Source organism: Hypanus sabinus, chromosome 4 (genome assembly GCF_030144855.1).
Source record: "Hypanus sabinus isolate sHypSab1 chromosome 4, sHypSab1.hap1, whole genome shotgun sequence".
NCBI classification, from domain to species: Eukaryota; Metazoa; Chordata; class Chondrichthyes; order Myliobatiformes; family Dasyatidae; genus Hypanus; species Hypanus sabinus.
The window spans coordinates 63,407,969-63,429,137 of record NC_082709.1 but is presented as its reverse complement, the minus strand read 5'-3'; the positions used below and the strand labels follow the sequence as shown (position 1 = coordinate 63,429,137).

General features: G+C 40.1%; 1 protein-coding gene across 24 annotated transcripts in view; it reads right to left on the bottom strand.

Moving 5' to 3' along the window:
- Nucleotides 1–21,169, bottom strand: part of plekhm3 (pleckstrin homology domain containing, family M, member 3) — a 127,199-nt gene that overhangs the window by 39,450 nt on the left and 66,580 nt on the right. For 21 of the 24 annotated variants that reach the window (XM_059967307.1, XM_059967308.1, XM_059967290.1 and 18 more), the window contains one exon: nt 18,341–18,534. In XM_059967307.1, the coding sequence (XP_059823290.1) occupies nt 18,341–18,534 (194 nt within the window). Of the gene's footprint in view, nt 1–4,444; nt 4,508–5,304; nt 5,489–18,340; nt 18,535–21,169 lie in introns of all 24 variants that reach the window. The other 3 variants (XR_009511670.1, XR_009511669.1, XR_009511668.1) reach the window with 3 other exon arrangements.

The window sequence follows — 21,169 nt, the reverse complement described above, 5'->3', positions numbered from 1 at the left end:
CACAGGGTGTTAACTCTGGGGTCAAGGTGCAAAACACAGTACCAAATGTCATACACAGAAAAAGGCACACATAACACATAGAAGACTACAGTAAAATACGGTCACACAGAATAAAACATACAGTTGAAGTCTGAGTCCATGAATGTTGCAGTAGTCTTAGGTCAAAGACAATACATCTTGTTTTCTGCCAAGCAAACACTAGAGAGCAGCACCGACTCCAGCATGTACGCCGACTCCGACGCTTCTCTCCTGGATGACTGTAGTACTGTGGCTTGAGGCCTAATCCTCACTACAACCGATGCCACACAGCTCCCCCACTGTCTGCCCACATTTTTTTGCAAATAAACTAATGAATCAGATTTGGAGGATTCCACATTAGCAATGATTTTGAGATCACAAGAAAAGTGACTCAGCCAATCACTTACTGTTAGTCTGCACAACTCCTTCGCCTCTCTAAGGCTGGCAGCACAATTCACACTAAGTCCAGCCTTTCTGCCAATGATCAAGCAACTCACAAATGGAGTAGACCTGCAGTACCTTAAGTACTTAACGTCTAGCAGGGTCTTGCAATTGTAAAATATACGTTTAAAAAAGATAATAACACCCTTTATTTGGCCTATAGAAGCCACTGAGCCTCAGTGCACCACATCTTAGCAGAAGTTCCGACAAGAAAGGACATACAATTTAGCAGGTTAAATGGTCACACGGGTGTCATTGGGCAGCATAGGCTCACCAGGTTGAAAGGCCTGTTATCGAGCTGTATCTCCACATACGTGACTAATGACTGTCATTCTTCTTAACTGCTGAACAGTTAGACATTGTGCAGCCGTACACTCCAAGGCATCCTTTTACTTTTCCCTCCCTAATCACTATGGAAACAATGCTACTAAAATGATTTTCAAAATAGATAATTGAATTTCATGTAGAATCTGTTGTTAATTTGGGTGATGATATTTTCATAAGTCTATGTCAGTCAAAGATCAAGTAGAAGGTGCTCCAAGTCGACATCTTTGTAAGACATTCAAATATTTCCCAATTGGTTGCATGAATCAGAAACAATAAAGTTTATATGCTTGGTGCATAATTTTCTACGAGTGCATGTTTTTCTTTGTAACAAATAAATGTGTTTCTAAAATGAGCACATTTCAAGTTTTTCTACAATCACTAATATTTGAAACCAGTTAAAACCCCCTTTATTTGTAATTTGTCCTGCTATACAAGGATTTGGAAACACTTCACTAGCTCTGTCCAGTTACTTAGTTATTAAACTGTCACCTCCCAAATCAAAAGATTTTAGGTTGGAGATTGACTCCATGCACTTAAGAGCAAATAAATTCAGGCAGACACTGACAGAACATTGCCACAAACTATTCCCTGAGATAGAATAATTAGTCCTCTGATTGAATCAACACAATCTTCCAAACAAAGCACTGATTATGCAATTCCCCATATGATCCACTGATTATTGCAAGAATCTTCCTTAAGTAAGCCCCAAACAGCATGGATATGATTGAAGCAGAGTTGGAATTATTCAGCAATTCAAGCAGCATCAGTGGAGACAGAAAAACAAAGTTGATGTCTCTGGTTAATGCCCCTCTCTGAGAAGTAGAAAAATGAAGAATTACATGTGTTTAAAGTCACAAAGAGAGGAAGGGGTAGAGAGAACAAGGGAAAAGTCCATGACAGGGTACAGATCAAGGTCTGTAGTTTATACAAGAGATTCTGTAGATGCTTGAAATCTACAACAACGCACAAAATGCTGGAGGAATTCAGTAGTTCTGACGAAGGGTCTCAGTCCAAAATGTTGACTGTTTATTCCCTAACACAATGATGCTGCCTGACCTGCTGAGTTCCTCCAGCACTTTGTGAGAAGATCTGTTGTTTGATTCTTTTGTCTGACTTAGAGTATATTGCCTTTCCACACAACAGTAACTGGAACAGTTTAAAGTTTCAGCTTACTGCATTTTTCTGAATGGTTACTGAGATTGAGCAATATGCTAGCCTGATGATCAGATTCCAACAATGAATAACAGAAAAGTGCTGAGTCTTCATACAACAAGGCTACTGAATCTCATTTTGATCTTTAGACTTTGGGAAGGATGGGAAGACCTTAGAAGAATTCAGAAAATATTTAGTAAAATAAACCTGGAAGGAACTTCAGTATATGAATGGACCGGGGGACTGTTCTTTGAAAAAGAAACATTGAAAGGTGATTAGTGAGAAATGTTGAAAATCTTGAATAGTCTAGAAGAAAAAGTGAATGAAGAGAAATTGTTCCCATTGGCAGTAGAGGTCAAAAACCTGAGAGAAAGGATTTAAAATCATTGGCAAAAGATTCAGATGACTCAAAGTATTTTCTTAACATGTAATAATTAGTTAAGATCTAGCATTTACTGCCTGATCTGCTGGCAGAAGTAAACTTATTTGATACTTTCAAAAAGGAAACTGATGCATACTTAGCAAAGCTCATACTCAATGTGGATCAGAAACATCATCTCCTCCTCATGACTATTAGCATGACATGCACCTCAGCGCTGCATGCTTAACCCCCTGCTCTTCTTGCTCTATCCTACAACTGTGTAGCTATGCACAGCTCCAATGTCATCTATGACTTTGTTGATGACACCACTGTTGTTAGCAGAATCACGGATGCAGACGATGTGATGTATAGGAATGAGATAGACTTGCTGATTGAGTGGTAGCATAACAACAACCTTGTGCTCAAAGTTAGTATTGTGGACATTAGGAAGAGGAAGTCAGGCAAGCAAACACCAGTCCTTACTGAAGATTCTGAGTGAGTAAAGGTGAGTAGCTTCAAGTTCTTGGATGTCAACATCTCAGCAGATCTAGCCTTAGCCCAGCACACAGAAGCAAGCACAAAAATGGCACGGCAGTCTCTACTACCTTAGAAACTGAAACAGATTCACATGTCATCAAAGAGTCAGACAAACTTCTACAGATATCACTGGAAAGTATTCTTACTGGTGTATCACAGCCTGGCATGGAAACACACAGATCCAAAGCACAGGACAACAAGAGGTTGCAGTGAATGGTGGACTCAGCCAATTCCATCTTTGGTACAGTTCTCCAGAGCATGGCATCTACAAGCCATCTACATCTCAGAAAGATAACTTCCATTATCAGGGACACCCTCCCCCAACCATCTGGGCTATGCCCTCCTCTCGATGCTGCATTTAGGCAGGACCGGTACGACAGCCTAAAGACCCACACCTCAAAGTTCAACAACATCTTCTTCCTCACTCCCTTCAGGTTCTTGAACTGACCTGTCTTAGATTATATTTCCTTTTTTTGTCTCTCTCTATATTACACTAGTGTTGTAAGTTTATATTAACACATGCTTGCCATGTTTGCAAAAACAACTAATTTTCTCTTTGCTTCTGTGTGCTTCTGTTGCAAAAACAACTAATTTTCATGGCATTTATACTCTGTGAGACTTTTCTGAGGATTATTACTTTGTCATGGTGGAGAGGCTTGTGAATTCCTGAGATCTTGAGAGCAATGCTGTCTAGAGTCTAGAGATGTTGTATGTGTGTTTTTCCTGCGTGTTCTCAGCTCCTGGTAAGGTGATAAGGTCAAGGGGAAGACCCATTCAAAGAGCAATCCAACCAAGACCTCAATGATGGAGATGGTGGAATATCACAATGGCAGTGAAGGTGGAGAAGCTGCAGCAGTGAAAGGGCCCCAGTTGTTGTGCACTCCATGCCACTAGACTGTGTGGTGGCTACCATGCATCAATCTCCCCACATGAGACAATGTCACACAAAGGCATTCTCTAATAAGGGAATCCACTCTATCATCCTAGTTATGTAGATCCCAGATTGGCCTCTGCAGCCAGCCTTTGGACAACATCATACTCGACTTCAGTGATTGCACTAATACTACTGCCACCCCATGTATACACGCCCATGACAGCAATAAACCTGAACTCAATGCTCAGAGATACAGCATGTAAATAGGTCCTTTAACCCCCAAGTCCACAATGACTATCAAGCCAATTAATCTACCAGCCTGCACATCTTTGGGAAGTGGGTGGAAGCTGACACAGGAAGAAACCCTGTGCAGTCACAGGGAAAATACACAAACTCCACACAGATGGCATCAGAGATGAAGACTGAACATGGGTCACTGGAGTTGTGAGGTTCTTACTGCCTGCACCACTCCACTATGCTACTCTTGACAGAGCTAAACAAAACAGTGCAGCGCCACGGGGAAAGAGCTGGAGACTGCAGATGACTAGATTGATTATAGAGAGCTGGCCTCCTCCTAAACTGTATCTGATTCTACAATGCAGTAATTAGCCTTATGATGAATTCAAGTAGCTTTTCCATGTAATGTACTGCTTACTCAGTTTTGCTCACACGTGAAATGACAAACTAATTTGAAAAGTCAATAAACTACTTTGAAAACATATTTATTTATATACCTGGAACTACACAAATCTTTCACGAATGCTTGACCATAACTGGTGATAATCACTGCCAGGAACCTATATTTACAAAGAGGAAAAGAACAAAATGTATGCACTCTAGCCTTTCACCATTACAAACCTATCAAATGATCCATTTATTTAACTGATGCTGGGTACAGAGTTAGTTGTGACTCAATAACAATCCTTCCCACCTCTGAGTCAGAGGGCTGGCTCGGTTTCAAGTTCCATTCTAAATGTTGAGGCTGATAACCCAGTTGTTACTTAAGGAGTGCTGCTATGATAACAGTACCTAATTTCAATGAATCATTGAATAAAGGTCCTTTTGGCCCTATATCAATACCTCTTGACACTATTCCAAAAACTACGAGGATGTTCTTCCTTATCCCTGAACCAAATCAATTAATCATCATCCGGTTGCCGTTTTCTACAATTCAGCAATGACTGCACTTAAAGAAAACATCTGCTAAAGCATGGGTTTGCATTGATAGCACCTTTCCTGTCTTAAAAACATCCTAAAGTACTTTGTAGGCAATGGAGCGTTATCCCTGTTGTAGAAAACTCAGCAACCAGTCTGTAAACAGCAAGGTTTCCTAAACAAAGTGATAGTCTCGAGATCATCAGTTTTGGTGATGCTGTTGCTTGATGGGTTTGACCAGGGCAGGCAGTTTGTGCCATTGACAACCATAAAATGAGTCGTAACAAAAACAAATACTGTACAAATCCATTCAATTTAATAAACCTCCACAGAAAGAGAGTGGTGTGCAACTCTGGTTACACTTACATTGCTGATTACTGTTCAATGGTTTCTGCAGACCTGCACGTTATTCCACTCTCAACAACTTATCAATACTCACTGTTCGGGCCCACTTCCAGAAGAATGACAATCAGTTAAAGTTAGGGGAGGGCTATTACCTCCCATATTCAAAGAAGTACTGGTTGGTAGGTTAATTGGTCATTGTAAACTGTCCCGTGATTAGGCTAGGGTTAAATCGAGGATTGCTGGGCAGCGTGGCTTGAAGGGCGTATTCTGCGCCAAATCTAAATAAATAAATAAACACATGAAAACATAAATAGATCTCCATGACAAGAAGAAAAGTAGGTCAAAAACTAGGTGAAATTACAAGAGAACCTGGACTGAGGAAGGATAGTTTAGCAATTAGGCCAATCACTGCAGGGCTATGGTCCCAAATTAAAATAATTGAGTTGCTTGCTAATGAGAGCCATCTCTAACAAGGAGCGTGCAGCACCTGAGAGACAGATAAATCATGCCGACAACTCTTCTTTATTGTTGTGATTACACTGAACCGTCAGGGTACTAATTACATTTGCACATCAATGGGTTGCCTCTGTTAGACTGGGTTCTGATTTCATTACATTACTGTGATAACCTGTAATCAAATTATTAGCCAGCAATACATAGTAGCTGTGTTGATTTATATTAAGGGGCAGATTATTAAATGCTTGTGTCCAGCTGGCACACACCACAGGTAGTAATCCGTGCTTCAATTCAGCATTTTTAATTTGTTATTGCGACACAAAAAGATTCAAAAATTATCTGCTTTATATCCTTCATTCTCTTTCTTAAATAGTCTTATTCCCCCTCAACTACATTCACTGGCCTGCAATGCAAATTTAAAATTCTTGACCATGAAGCTAAATCCTTCCAAAATTTGTCCCCTCACCTCTTTCAGCAGTAGCTCAACAGTCCTCTTCAATTCTTCCCTTCAAATGTTGCTCATGCTTACCCAAGTTTCATCAGCAATCATATCTTCCTACAAAATCTTACTGTGCCTTTCTCAAAGCCATTAGGACTTTATTTAAAACATCCCCTGAATCAAAAGCTTTTGGCTGCCCCAGGGTGATACAAGTATGATATAATTGCACCATTCTGAGTCTGGTAATAGGGCTATTAACAGCACTACACAACTTGTACGGACCAAAAGCTTCTTGGTCAAAGTCCCAGTCTGTGTGCAGTTAATCAATCTTGGGCAGGGCTAGAGGAGGTAGGATTGGCGCAGGTGTTCCCAACCTTTTTTTATGCCATGGACCAATACCATTAAGCAAGAGGTTCGTGGACCCCAGGTTGGGAACCCCTGATTTTTGGTGAGGTGAGGTGGGGGGAGGGGTGAAGGGAAGAGGTTTAGAATGGATCTAGGATGAATTTGTTCAGCAAGCAGCTAGTTGGTATTTGGGATGCACAGTCTGCAATGTTTAAACATTGGGGTGGTACAGTGCCACAGCCAGTAGAACTACTGCACCAGTGATTCAGGTCAGATCTTAAATTTATACACCATAAACATTCTCTGTGACTGCATCTGTTTCCTCCAGATGCTCCAATTACCTCCCACATCCAAAAGACATGCAGATTGATAAGTTAAATGGCCACTGCAACTAAATGAAGGATTAGGATAAATGGGTGCTTGGTGGACTCATTGGGCAAAATGCAATATGTCACTATGACTCCAAATATCCTGGCAATCCCTTGAATTGCTTAGGCACAGGAAACTTTGTACCAAGTGTGTAAATGGATATTGTGCAGATGAGTACATGATGTTCAGCATGAACAAGGTGGGCTGAAGAGCCAACTTCTGTGCTCTACTATACACAGACCTGTATATCCTCACAGGTATCACTGGGCTCAGAAGATGGAAAAATCTACAATCATTATTGACTCTTTGTTTCCCTCCACAGGTGCTGCTTGATAGCTGAGTTCCTCTAGCAGTTTGATTTTTGATCCACACTTAGGCATCTACATTCTCTTACGTGTCCACAACTATAATCATTTTAGCTTACTATTTGTCTGAAACGAGCTCAAACACACTTAAATTGCCCAGTTTCAGGTTTGGTTACACTTCCTGCAACTGTCCCTAGACCTACATCCAATGGCTCTTCAGAGTCTCTCATGCCTTGTTGGCGAGGTGTCAATGGGTGCTGAAAGATGTGGACCTGCATCCCAATCATAATTAAGGTCTCGAAGGTCAACAAGAGAAGAAACCCCAACACATAAGAAACTGCAGCTGCTGGAATCTGGAGTAAAAAATGAACTGCTAGACAAACTTAACGGGTTGGATAGCATCCCAAGAGGGGAGAAGAATTGTCAATGTTACTGTTTGAGACGCGACATAAGGGCAGAAAGAGGAGTGGGAAGATGGCTAGTAAGAAGTTGAAAGGGGAGGAGTGAGACAGGGCTAGTAAGTGATACGTGAACCAAAGAGGGATGAATGATGATGGATGGATGGATGGATGGGGGGGGAGGAGGGGCAGATTTGGGGGAAAGAGTCAGGTGAGTGAGGAAGCAAGAAAAGGACAGATGGGGCCAGTATGAGCAGAGGAGAGTGAAAGTGGCGACAGAGAGTGATAACTGGAGCATAAAAACTATCATCTTGTGTTGCCACAAAGTACCCCTCTGCTTCTGTGAAGAAGTCTCCAACTTTGAGCCCAGTGCTTCTTTGTTGACATCTAGTTTGATCAGATCATAGGGAGGTCTTCCATGAAGGGTCATGCTCTTCCATTTTAACCATTTTACTGCAGTGACAATTTCTTAATTTTTCTGAGTTGTGCTTTCATTTAAGTTTAATGCTTGTGTTCTTCTTAACAGAATTACATATGCTTGAATGGAGTGTTGAATCCTGTTTTCGCTGATGAAAATATATCCTTATAAGTTTTATTTGACTGTTGTGTAAATTTTTAATGTTTGTTATTCCTCTTCCTCCTTCTGTCTTTGGCAGTGTTAATCTAAGTGCATTTCTCTAAAGTTTTTTCATTTTAGTTCATATTTTTCTTTGTAAATTTTGGACCAAGGCTCTGTATTATGCCAAAAGGATGTGTTTATATGGGTTTAGTGAAAGTGTTTACTGCCTTTGTTATATTTTACTACTGAGGTTTGTTTGGCATTTTTTTTAAGCCTTGAAGTAAATTCTTTCGAATTTTTTCCTTTATCGCACTAAATTTTTTTTTTGCTTGTTGATATCCCAGATACTTATGTTTTATATTCAACCAGCAGTTGTCTAGTATCCTGCTGCTGTTTATATTCTACTAGCTCTAATGCACCTTTATGTTTAATTTCTGCACTTATCTAGTCCAAATTTCATATTTATATCTTCAGAAAATAGTTTGAATTAATTGCTTTAACCTTACAGATGAAGGAGAATATAATTTCAAATCATCTCTGTATAAAAGGTGTGCCAGGGTATAAGTCATTTGGTTGTCACTGACTTGATACCCTATTTTCATCTGATTCAGTAAATTAGAGAGCAAGTTTAAAGCTAGACAAAACCATAGTGGGCTTAGAGAGTTGCATTGGAAAATGCCTCAGTTTATTTTGATAATGATGGTTGTTTGTTGATAGAGAGGGTAGATAGGGTGATTATAGTATGCCGACACCATCAAATGTTGTAGGAATTTCACAATTAGTGGGTGATTTTATATATTTATGTATTATAAAACTTCTATTAATCATGAGCATGGGACAGAATCAAATGCTTATTGGTAGTCAATGAAACAACATGAAACATTGCTGTTTTTCCACTAGGCTTGATGTACAAAGACAGAATCTATTTTCAGTTGTTCTTTACATCCTTTCATACCTTAAAGACATCCTTTCTGCTCTTCTGCAAGTATATTATGGTTATCTAAGAGACTGTGATTAATTGCAAGATGCATGATGTTACAATTTTATATATAGTTTGTAAACAAGTAATAAGATGATATTTTGATGGGTCATTTGTGATTTCTTCATTAGGTAAAAGATATGTTCTACCTTCTGTCAAAAATTCAGCCACTTTTTCAGGATTTTTAAGAAAATTGTTGATATATATGAATGAAGGCACGGAAGTTTATTATACCAATGATTATGATTATGACTGCCATTACCTTTCCAGTTATGGGAATTTTTTTAGTATTCGCTTTTAGCATATCCATTGTAACTTCAAGCGTTTGCCCGTCTTCAATTGTGTGAATGCATTCTCTTTCCTCCCTAATCCAGCTTGCTTCTTGATTGTGTGTTGCCCTGTTTGACCAGATATCAACTTCTTTATCTCTGTGTTTGTTGGTAATTCTGTGCTCAGGTTGGTGACATTTTGTTGTGCTGAATTTTGTTTCAATTTCTTAATAAGACCATAAGACAAAGGAGCAGAATTATGCCATTCAGCCCATTAAGTCTGCTCTGCCATTCCATCATGGCTGATTGTGTATCCCACTCAACCGCATGTACATGCCTTCTCGCCATATCCTTTGATGGCCTGATCGATCAGCGAACGATCAACTTCTACCTTAAATATATGCACAGACTTGGCCTCCACAGTCTGTGGCAGAGCATTCCACAGATTTACTACACTCCGGCTAAAAAAGTTCCTCCTGACCTCTGTCCTAAAAGGTCTCCCCTCAGCTTTGAGGCTGATCCCTCTAGTTCTGGAAACCCCCACCATAGGAAACATCCTCTCCACATCCACCCTATCTAGTCCTTTCACCATCTGGTAGGTTTCAATGAGATCACTCCCCCCACCCCAGTATTTTTTAAAATTCCCTTGGGTACAGGCCAAAAGTTGCCAAATGCTCCTCATATGTTAACCCCTTCATTCCTGGAATTATACTCCTGGCTCTCCTCTGGACTCTCTCCAATGACAACACAGCCTTCTGAGATATGGGGCCCAGAAATGCTGGCAATACTCTAAGTGTGGCCTGACCAGTGTCCTATAAAGGCTCAGCATTATCTACTTGCTTTTATATTCTATTCCCCTTGAAATAAAAGGCAACATTGCATCCGTCTTCTTTACCACAGACTCAACCTGTAAATTAACCTTCTGGGAGTCTTGCACCAGGACTCCTAAATCCCTCTACACCTCTGATGCTTGAACCTTCTCCCTATTTAGATAATAGTCTGCACTATTGTTCCTTTTACCAAAATGCTTTATCATACATTTCCCAACACTGTATTTCATCTGCCACTTTTTTGCTTATTCTTCCAATTTGTCTAAGTCCTGCTGCAATCGCATTGCTTCCTCAGCACTACCTACCCCTCCACTCATCTTCATATCATCCGCAAACTTTGCCACAAAACCACCAACTCCATTATCTAAATCATTGACAAACAATATGACAAGCAGCGGTCCAATACTGATCATCACCACTAGTCACCAGCAGCCAACCAGAAAAGGCCCCTTTTAGTCCCACTTGCTGCCTACTGCCTAAAAGCCAGTATCTTTCCTGTAATGCCATAGGATTTTATCTTGTTAAGCAGCCTCATGTGGGGCACCTTATCAAATGCCTTTTGAAAATCCAAGTAAATGATATCCAATGCCTTTTTTTTTGTCCACCCCACTTGTTATTTCCTTGAAGAACTCTAACAGATTAGTCTGGCAAGATTTCCCTTAATAGAAACAATGCTGACTGACTTATTTTACCATTAGTCTCCAAGTACCTCAAAACCTCATCCTTAATACTTTCCCAATCACTGAGGTTAGGCTAACTGGCCGATGATTTCCTTTCTTTTGCCTTCATCCCTTCTCAGAGTGGAGTGACATTTGCAATCTTCCAGTCCTCTAGGACCACGCCAGAATCAAGTGATTCTTGAAAGATCATGATCAATGCATCCGTTATCTCTTCCGCAACCTCTCTCAGGACTCTGGGATGTAGTCCACCTGAACCAGGTGACTTATCCACCTTAAGGCCTTTAAGTTTGCCTAGTACTTTCTCCTTTGTAATAGCAATGGCACTCACTCCTGCTCCCCGAGATTCATGGACCTCTGGCACACTGCTAGTGTCTTCCACAATGAAGACAGATGCAATGTATCCAGTAAATTCATCTGCCATTTCTTTGCCCCCACTACCACCTTACCAACATCATTTGCCAGTGGTCTAACCTCAACTCTTACCTCCCTTTTACTCTATATATACCTGAAATACTTTTGGTATCCTGCTTTATATTATTGGCTCGTCTGCCCTCATATTTCATCTTTTCCTTTATTATAGCTTTTAAGTTGATTTTTTTTTTGGGATTTTAAATGCTTCCCAAACATCCAACTTCCCAATCACTTTTGCTACCTTATATGCCCTTTCCTTGGCATTTATGCAGTTCCTAACTTCCTTTGTTAGACGTGGTTGCCTACCCCTGCCATTTGAGAACTTCTTCTTCTGGAGGGGGGGGGGGAAGAGAGAGAGAGAGAGAGAGAGGTGGGGGGGGGGAGAGGGAGGGAGATCCATCAACCACAATCGAAGGGAAGCCATCATTCCTAACAATGGAGGACATTTCAGATGCCCTAGAATGGAAGGCCTCATCTTAAGAGCAGATGGAAAAAAATGGGAGAAAGGGATGACATCTTTACAAGATACAAATTGGGAAGATGTAACTCTGGATGTCAGTGCATAGTTTGTCTCCTAAGATGGAGTATGAGATCCAAAAGAGGGAGAGAAGTGCCAGAAATGGTCCAAGTGAACTTGAGAGCAAGACAGACGTTAATAGAGGAGGTGATAACACTGACCATTTTCAGACAGGTGCAGGAGGCAGCACTAATGCAGTTGTTGATGTAATGGAGAAAGTGTTGGGGAGTCATACCAGAGAAGGTCTGGAACAAGGGCTGTTCCATGAGATGGTTCTCACTGACAGCCAATGAAAAGACAGATGTAGCCAGGACCCATGCATGTGCCCAAGGCAACATTTTTGATTTTCAGAGAGTGAGTCAACTCCAAAGAGAAATTTAAGGTAAGACTAAGTTCTGCCAGACAGATGGAAATGTTGGTGGAGGGCAAGTGGTTGATTGTTTTTGAAAAAAAAATCAGAGGACTTAAAGACCTTACTAATGGGAGAATGGAGTTTATAAAGACTGGACATCCACAGTAAAGATAAAGCGATGGGGGAGGGAGCAAATACTCAGAACTTGACAGAATGGTGGAGAGAATGGCAGATATTCCAGACGTAAGTGGGAGGGGACTGGAAATGGGGCAAAAGGGTTGAGTCAAGGTATGAGATAAGTTCAGTGTGGCAATAGCAAGCAGAAATAATGGACCTACCAGGAGTCCTTGTTGTGGATTCTGGATAAAAGAGAAGAAACTTGGACAGGAGAGATGACAGTAACTTTAAGAAGTTAGAATTAAACTTCTAGTTTTTAAATGCCTTTCAATTTGACTAGTCATCATACAGCAAATGCATTCAATATCTGCTTCTGTCAATCAATATGGGTCATAATACTCGCCCAACCGCACCTACTACAAATGTGGTTGAGCAACAGTGCAATACAAAATCCCACCTTATCACTACAATTACTCACCTTCCCTGTAATTAAGAAGACTGGTGATCAGCAGGTATGTTTAGAAGAACATTAACATGAAAAACAATGTCATTCAAAAGCAATTGACCACAACTAATGATACGAAGACTCAATTCATCAGACCTGCTCAAAAGAACATTAGACTTTGACTTCTTACTCTGGAACTGGCCGAGAGCACTAGGAAGGAAGGCTGCAGGGAAATTGGACAAAAGAATGGTGAATTTTAAAGCAAGAGAAATCTAATTTAATATATTCAGGAAAATTTTTAAAAAGTAGATTTTGAAATCTGAAATATAAATAGAAGATTCTGGAAACACCCCAGCAGATCGGGCAGCAACTATAGAAAGAGCTTTAATATTTATTCATCCAGTTCTTCTGGATGTTTATTTATTTGTAATGCCCTGGTTAAGATTTTTATTGTTATGCTGCAGGTATTTCAGTTCAGCAGTTCTATAAGAGTAGTCTGTTCTGCTTTTAGCCTGTTTGGGTTTGAGCTGAGATCAGGGGCTTTGTTGTTCAATTCAGGTTTGTTGTGTCAGCCAATCAGGATAGTTGAATTGAGAGAACTCTGGGTGGAGAGGTTTTTGAGACAGACACTGGTGTGGGTCAAGGTCTTTTTGGCAGGAACTGGGGAAGACAGGAGGGAAGACGGCTGAGGATGCCGTCCCCGTTGGATAAGGTGCTTTGTGTGATGAATGGCTTCAAGGAGGAAGGACCTATACTCCTGTGGGGTGCCCTTTTGTTCAAAGTGGACATTCGGAAGGTGGTGTGTGCTTTCACACAGACCGTGGGTCCAGCACGAGTTAGACAACTTCAAGATGAGCTCCAACTTATGTGCACATTTGGACTGGGTTAACTAATGGACCCTTTTTATTTCTTTTCTTGTTCCTACTAATTGTTTAATAAAGCTGACACTTTCTTTATAATTGTACGCAGTGTATGAGCTGTCATTTCTTGCTTACGGCTAATTGCATGAGGCAGTACTTACACAGTACTCACACTGACCAGGGCTTGGGTGGGCGGGACATCTCAATCTCCCAGAGTTGGTACACCCCTAGAGGTACAGAGTCTGGGAAAGGTGGGTTTCTCACCACTGAGCGCGGTAGCTGCAGGCCCAGTAAAAAGAGGTCTCATACATATATAGCAATACAGTGCGGAGAAGACCCTTCCAGCTCTTGTAGCCACCCCACCCTGACAAACCTGATTAACCCTAAACTAATTACTGGACTATTTAAAATGACCAATTAACCTACCCGGTTAAACTTTGGACTGTGGGAGGAAACTGGAGGACCTAGTAAAAACCCATACATTCCACAGGGAAGCAGTACAGAGATCCCTTACAGAATGGCACAGGACTTGAACTCCAAACTCCAAAACGTCCCAAGCTGTGATATTACCACCCTAACCGCTATGCTACTGTGGCTCCCATGATACAACTGCAGATATTGAGGCAGCGAAAGGCACCATATGAATATAGGCTTTAAATCTATAATCACATAAAAGGAAAATGAGTCATGGAGAGAGAGCTGAAGCACAGAAATGGGTCCTTCAGCTCACTGAGTCAGCATGGACCATCAAGGACCCAGTTAGTAAAATTAATCCGACCCTAACCCATTTTATTCTCTCTACATTTTTGACTTTCTCCACCCATTCTCCAGATTCTGCATCTCATTTATTCCCAAGAGGGAATTCCCAATGGCTACTTAACCTACCAACCCACATGCTTTTGGATGCGAGAGGAAATCAGAGCAGTCAGCAACGGCAAGGAAAATAGAGACACAAAAGACTGCAGATGATAGAGTCTGCAGCAACAAGCAACCTGCTGGAAGATTTTTGAAGGCCAAGAAGAATCAGTAGGAGAAAAAGTATTGACTCATTTCCGGTTGAATTCCTGCATCAGGACTGATGGAGACAATTCCTCTCCTCCCACAGTTGCTGCTTTACTCACTTAATTTTGTTCAGCAGGTTGATTGCTGTTACAGTGAGAATATCTGAACTCCACACAGAAAGCAACAAAAGTCAGGATTGAGAAAGGGCTGCTGGGGCAGTGGCTCTGCCGGCTCTGCCACTGTATTGCTTGTGAAAGCAAAAATGTGCTAGATACCTAACCGAATCATTAAGTTCACTGATGACACATAGTGGTTGGCCTCATCACCAACAGCAATGAGACAACAGACAGATAGAGTGGCTGGAAGAATGAAGTGAGCACAACTTGAGTCTTAACATGAAGAAGACCAAAGAGATGATTGTGGACTGACCACTCCTCTCTGCACATACATGACTCTTCCGAGGAGAGAGTTAGGAACACCAAGTTTCTGGGAGTGCACATAATGGATGATCTTACCTGGCTCCTCAACACCACCTCTTTGGTCAAAAAAAACACAACAGTGTTTCCAATTCCTGAGGAGACTGGAGACAGTGAGACTCGACTCCTCCCCACTGCCCTAAACATTTTCACCAATTTTTACAGCAGCACCATTGAGAGTGTCCTAAATAATTACATCACTGTCTGGTACAGGAATTGCAAGGCATCTGACCGTATGTCCCTACAAAGAGTTGCGAGGACTGCTGAGAGGATCATCTGGGTCTCTCTTCCAGCTATTAGAAATATTCATCAAGAGCGCTGCGTTCGTAGGGTCCTTAGAATTGTCAGTGATGCTTCCCATCTGTCCAACAATCTTTTTGACTCCCTACCATCAGGCAGGAGGTTCTGTAGCATCAGGACAAGAACTGTTAGGATGGGAAACGGTTTCTTCCCTCAGGCCGTAAGACCGCTGAACTCCCTGCACTACCCAGGTCTTAGCACATATGATGCGCTAGTAGTGTTATACTGTTTACTTTTTAACTTGTATTGTATATGTACCTTCTGATTTGTTAATTTGTTTGTGGTAATAAGAATTTAGGTGTTGTGTGTGAGTTATATGTCCTGTACTGTGCACCTTGGTCTGGGGAAATGTTGTTGGTATACATGTGTATGGTTGAATGACAATAAACCTGAATTTGAATAACATCCAGATTAGAAGGGAATGAGTTTGAGTCCCACTCCAAATACCATCACACATAACTTGAACTAAGCCCAACTCTGTAAAACACTTGAATTGTTGCATTGTCAATTATTTGTTTCAGAAAACAGCTTACTCCTGTAACCTTCTGTGAGATATTAGACTTAAAAGCTGTCATGATTTTGAGCCTAAAGCTCTGAAATAGAGTAATCCATCATTATTTTGCAAAATAACCCAAGCTTGAATCATGTCATAATTATTTGCACTGTTCTATAATCTAGGTTCAGTAAACTCAAGGGATGCCACCTCAGTCTACTGAAGCCAGTGCCTGTCATTAATCATCAGCTGTTAAATCCTTCATCTGTGCTGCTGTAGTGTGATATTTCCAATGCTTTCCATCTTCCACATTCTGTAAATACCAGTTCATCCCAGGCTCTGCTAGTTGTATCTTAACTCACACCAAGTCCTGTTCATCCAATACACCTGTGGTCATTATCCAACAATGTTCTGCACTAGATGCCAATATTTAAAGCTTTCATTTTCATCTTCTGATCCTTCTGTTGAAGTGTCCCACCCCATTAATGACACAGGTGCTAGCTCTTGAACTGGCAGATTTCTGCAAGCCTCAAATTGTGCCCTCTTATCCTTGCCATTTTTACCATTCTGCCAATGGCAGCCATAACTTCAGCTGCCCCGAATCTACATTTTGGAAGTCATTCCCAAAGCCATAAATTTTCACCTACTTTCTACCCCACATTTGAACTTCTTAAAACCCACCTCTCTGACTCCTACAACTTGTCCTTATTGTGCAAGTTGTCAGTATTGTGGGAAAACATCCCAAGATGATTCACAGGAACTTTATCAACAAAATTTGGAACAAAGCCACTACAGCTTTTAAATCTTTGTTCTAATTATTCCATTTGACTTGGTGTCAATCATTGTTGATGACTATTATTATGGAATTCACTATGTTGAGATCAGAGGATCGCTAAATCTTACTCAGAAATCTAAATGGGCAAAATGAAAAGCAAGTGACATATGACATGCTAAATATAAATGGTCCTTAGTGCCAATCCCAATAATACTTGTCAATGTTGGGGAACAGGTCAATGGCAGACTCACTGCTGGTACCAGGGAAAGAATGACATTGGTAGCAAAATGGATGCAAAAAAGAACCTAAAGAGAACAAATAATTGTTCAGCACTTAAAGTAGAAAGTTATCAGAAATACATGGTGCATGCCATGTTATCTGAAAGGAGATGGAGATATGGAAATAGAAACAGATTATTACTTGCCTTATTTACTAGGTCAAATAACATGGTGGGTGTGACTTGAAAAGAATTTTAAAAATCAGTCAAACAAAAAGAATATTTGCTAAACTCACTGATTGGACAGATTGCATTTGAGGATATTTAATAGAGAAAAAATGGCAGTACAATACACAATATTTTAAAAAGAGAGTCAAGATAAGTTTAGGGAATGAAATATCACTTACCATGAGAATGCCAACAGGCAAATAATACAAAGCTTATCTGAAGATGCAATGTAGGTTGCAGTATAATAAGATGGATTTCAGAAAAAAAAGACATTTAATCAAGCTTATTACATTCTTTAAACAAGTAACAGAAAATGCTGATAAGACTAGTACAATAGATACAATCTGTTTGAATTTCTTATTGATAGATTCAGAATATATGGAGACAGAGAACAAATAGCTCAACAGATAGCATCTTGGCTGCAAAAGGAAAAAAAGAGAGTTGGGATAAAGCAAGTGATTCAGACTGACCAAATGTAGGAACTGGTTCTTCACTGGGATTTTTGCTAGCCAGCATGGATTTAAATTTGGAACTGGGGTGACAATATTAAAATTTATGGATGAAACCAACTGTATGGTATAGTTAATACCACAAGCACTGCAACCAAATGCAGAAGGACTTCCATTTGCAGAACTGGTATGAATAATGAGCAATAAATTTTAGTATACACAAGCATAGGCGGCATGAATAACAGCACACGTACCTTGAAAAATATGCCCAAATGGGCTAGATAAAAAGTGAGTATAGATACAGATATTTCAAAAAATAGTTATCCATTTTAAACATGCAGTATAAAGAACAACATTTTGAGGTTTAAGATGATACAGGAACCGAGGTTAGATCTTCTGAAGGAAACTGTACAGAAAAAAAGGGAAATTGTGGGATGACCCTGATAAGAGTTCTATCAGGTTATGAAAGGGCTTATTACAGTAGGTTAATCTACTGATTGGACTAATCGGAAATTGTGGTCATGACCATAAATATACTACAGTCACTAATAAATTCAAGGAGAAACACAGAGGAAACCTCAGAGTTGGTTAGATTGTGAAATATGGATGACATAGTTTAGAGGAAACTTAGCAAAACACAAAGAGTAAAGAAAGGGAAGGATCAGTGGTGGGAGGTGGGGAGTTGTGGGGAAATTGGAGACACAGATAGACAGGATAACACACAAGAAAATGTTTCATTCTCCTCTAACTTACTAAAGTACTACTAGAATGTCCACCAATATAATCCAGTAATTTTGGAATATATAGTGTTAATACTCTCAGACCGGAAAGGAGTCTCATGCCACAGCTTAGGACATACCTTCGACGCAAATCTTCTGCCACAGAAGCTCTGCAGCTGAACAGGTATGCTCTCAGCGACTTGAGCTGCTGGCGCAAACGGAGGACTGTTGCCAAAGCATCCACATGTTCATACAGGCATGGATTATCCTGCTGGATATCAATAAGCGGCTCTTCAGCGATATACTCCAGGAACTCTTTTGCTTGCTTTGAAATCTACAGAAAACAAGAGATTTGAAAGTGGCACCAGATATAGCAGTGTGGTCATTATGCTACAAAATATAATGAGACTTAAAATCACAGCATTGCAGGTTTATAATCTAAATGGTACGGTCTAAAATGAGCACAGTCCCAGACACCATGCTCATCACAGATTGCTACAGAACATGGAAACCAGCTCATCAGCCCACTGTGTCCACCATCTCCAACAATCCTACTTATCTTCTTGCACCCCACTCACCTTCACCCTCTCCTCAAGCCACCTGCAAAAGGAGGAATTTACAGTAGTGAAATAAATTTAACAACCAATGGTCTTTTTAACTGCTCCCTCAAGCTGCTATTTAAGCTCAGGTATCAAACCTATTGCAGGGCAACTGAGCCTGGCTATGAAAGTAATACCCACCTAATGAGTGAATTTTTAAAAATTGAACATTTGAGATTATAAACATCTTCTGATCAAATCCAACATATTTTAGAAGGTGGAGTAGAGCTGGTAATACTCTGCCTTCTGATTCAGAAGTCATATGTTCAAGACTCACTCATGTATGAGCACAAAGCCCAGATGATATTCTCCATTGAATATGTAAGGAATTTTGAACTTCCAGAATTGCTATTTTCACGATGAGACTCAGCATAATCTGATGAATGTAGAGGATTTCATGGAACAATTGCCAATGAACTTACCTATTTCATTCAACATGAAATAAACCATTTATCTGAACAATGTGAAACCTGGCAGAGTAGAAGTTGACTCTGTGATATCTCTAGTGAAATAACTAATATGCAAAGTATGTGATCATTACTATCAACATTACCTTATGTGCAAAAGAATAGCCAGCATTTCATTCACTTAACAGTGACAATACTTCAGAAAATACTTCAGCTGTTAAGCACTTCAGAATGCTCTGAGGTGTTACATGTAGATCATATTTTAAAATTCATTTCTCTTGTTTCCCACAACTCTCAGATGCTTAGAATTATTAACTCTCCATTTTGTACAGGATGTATGACCCTCTGCATTTAAAAAAAACTTCACTAACTGTTGCAAAAGAAGGGAAGATTGACAAATGAAATAAATGTTACAATTTACAATCCAGTTTATAGTTTCGCAATACTAAAGTGCTGAATTCAGTCATTTTTTATTATACTGCCAAGAGATCCAGAGGTTATAAACTTGAAAAGTTCAGTTGATGCACGTACTTACAAAACAAATTTTATGGGACTTCCAGATAACCCTCAGATTTAAAAGGGAAAAAATGCTCCAGAGAACAGACAGGCCAGTAATGTATCAGATGCAATACTGCATGGGATCAGATTAGGCAGCCTTTTCAGAGATAGTGCCCGTAGTTCCAGGGGTAAATGTGCAATTGGTCTTAGTGTCACTGATTAGTGAGCCAAAACTCAGTAAGGACTCCTGATTTGACTACTGTCTACAACTTGCCTTGGCATTCTTCTCCTGGGTGCCCTCAAACACTTCAAGTCCAAGCTGGATACAGAAGTAGGTGACTAAAAGTTTGGTTTAAAGAAGTAGAGACCCACAGGGAGAAAACTTCAGGACTTACGGCAAAGCACCCAACGATAGGATTGCTAAAAAAACCAGAATGAAAACTGACATAATCAATGGATGCTTGTCGGCACCATTCCACCTACAAATTCTGCTCAATATTTTTACTAACTAAAGATTCTTTCTACAAAATATCCTCAGTATTGGCGCAGCCCACAAAGGATAACTGCACTCTGAATGCTCCTTATTTACACAAATAGGCCATTCAAGCTAATTGATCTCAACCAGCGCTAATGTTCCACATAAACTTCCTCCTGCTCTCACAAGATATCCTTCTGTTTCTTGAGAGACTAATGGTGTGTTAGTTATGAAGCACACTCCTGTTCACATCAATGGTGCTGAAGTTGAGATGGTTGATAGCTTTAAGTTGCTAGAAGTAAACATGGCCAATAGCCTGTCCTGGACCAAACACGCAGGCACCCTGGCCAAGAAAGACCCTCATTCCAAACTCCCATTGGGCAGAAGATACAAATGTCTGAAAGCATGTACCACCAGACTCAAGCATACCATCTATACTGCTGTTATAAGACTATTGAATGGACCTCTTGTACAGTATGACAGACCCTTGAACTTACAAACTACCTCTTTACAGCCTTGCACCTTATTCTTTGTCTGCAATGCACTTTTTATGTAACTGTAATACTATATTCTGGGTTATGTTATTGTTCTTTCCTTGTACTACCTTGATGTACTGATGTGATGAAATGATCTGTATGGATGGCATCCAGAACAGTTTTGCACTGAACCTCAGTACATGTGGCCATAGAAAACTAATATACTAGCTGATTTGGAGAATTTTACAAACATAGTCAAGCACCTCAACACTAAATTGATCACTGAATACAACCTATGGACTCACTTTGAAGGTCTCTACAAGTCATGTTCTCAGTATTATTTATCATTATTATTATCTGTACTTGCAGAGTTTGTCTTCTTTTGCACATTATTTGCTTGTCAGTCTTCGTGCATAGCTTTTCATTAATTCTATTGTATCTCATTGTTCTATTGAGAATGGCTGTAAGAAAAAAATGATCTCAGGGTAGTATACAGTGACATATAGATACTTTG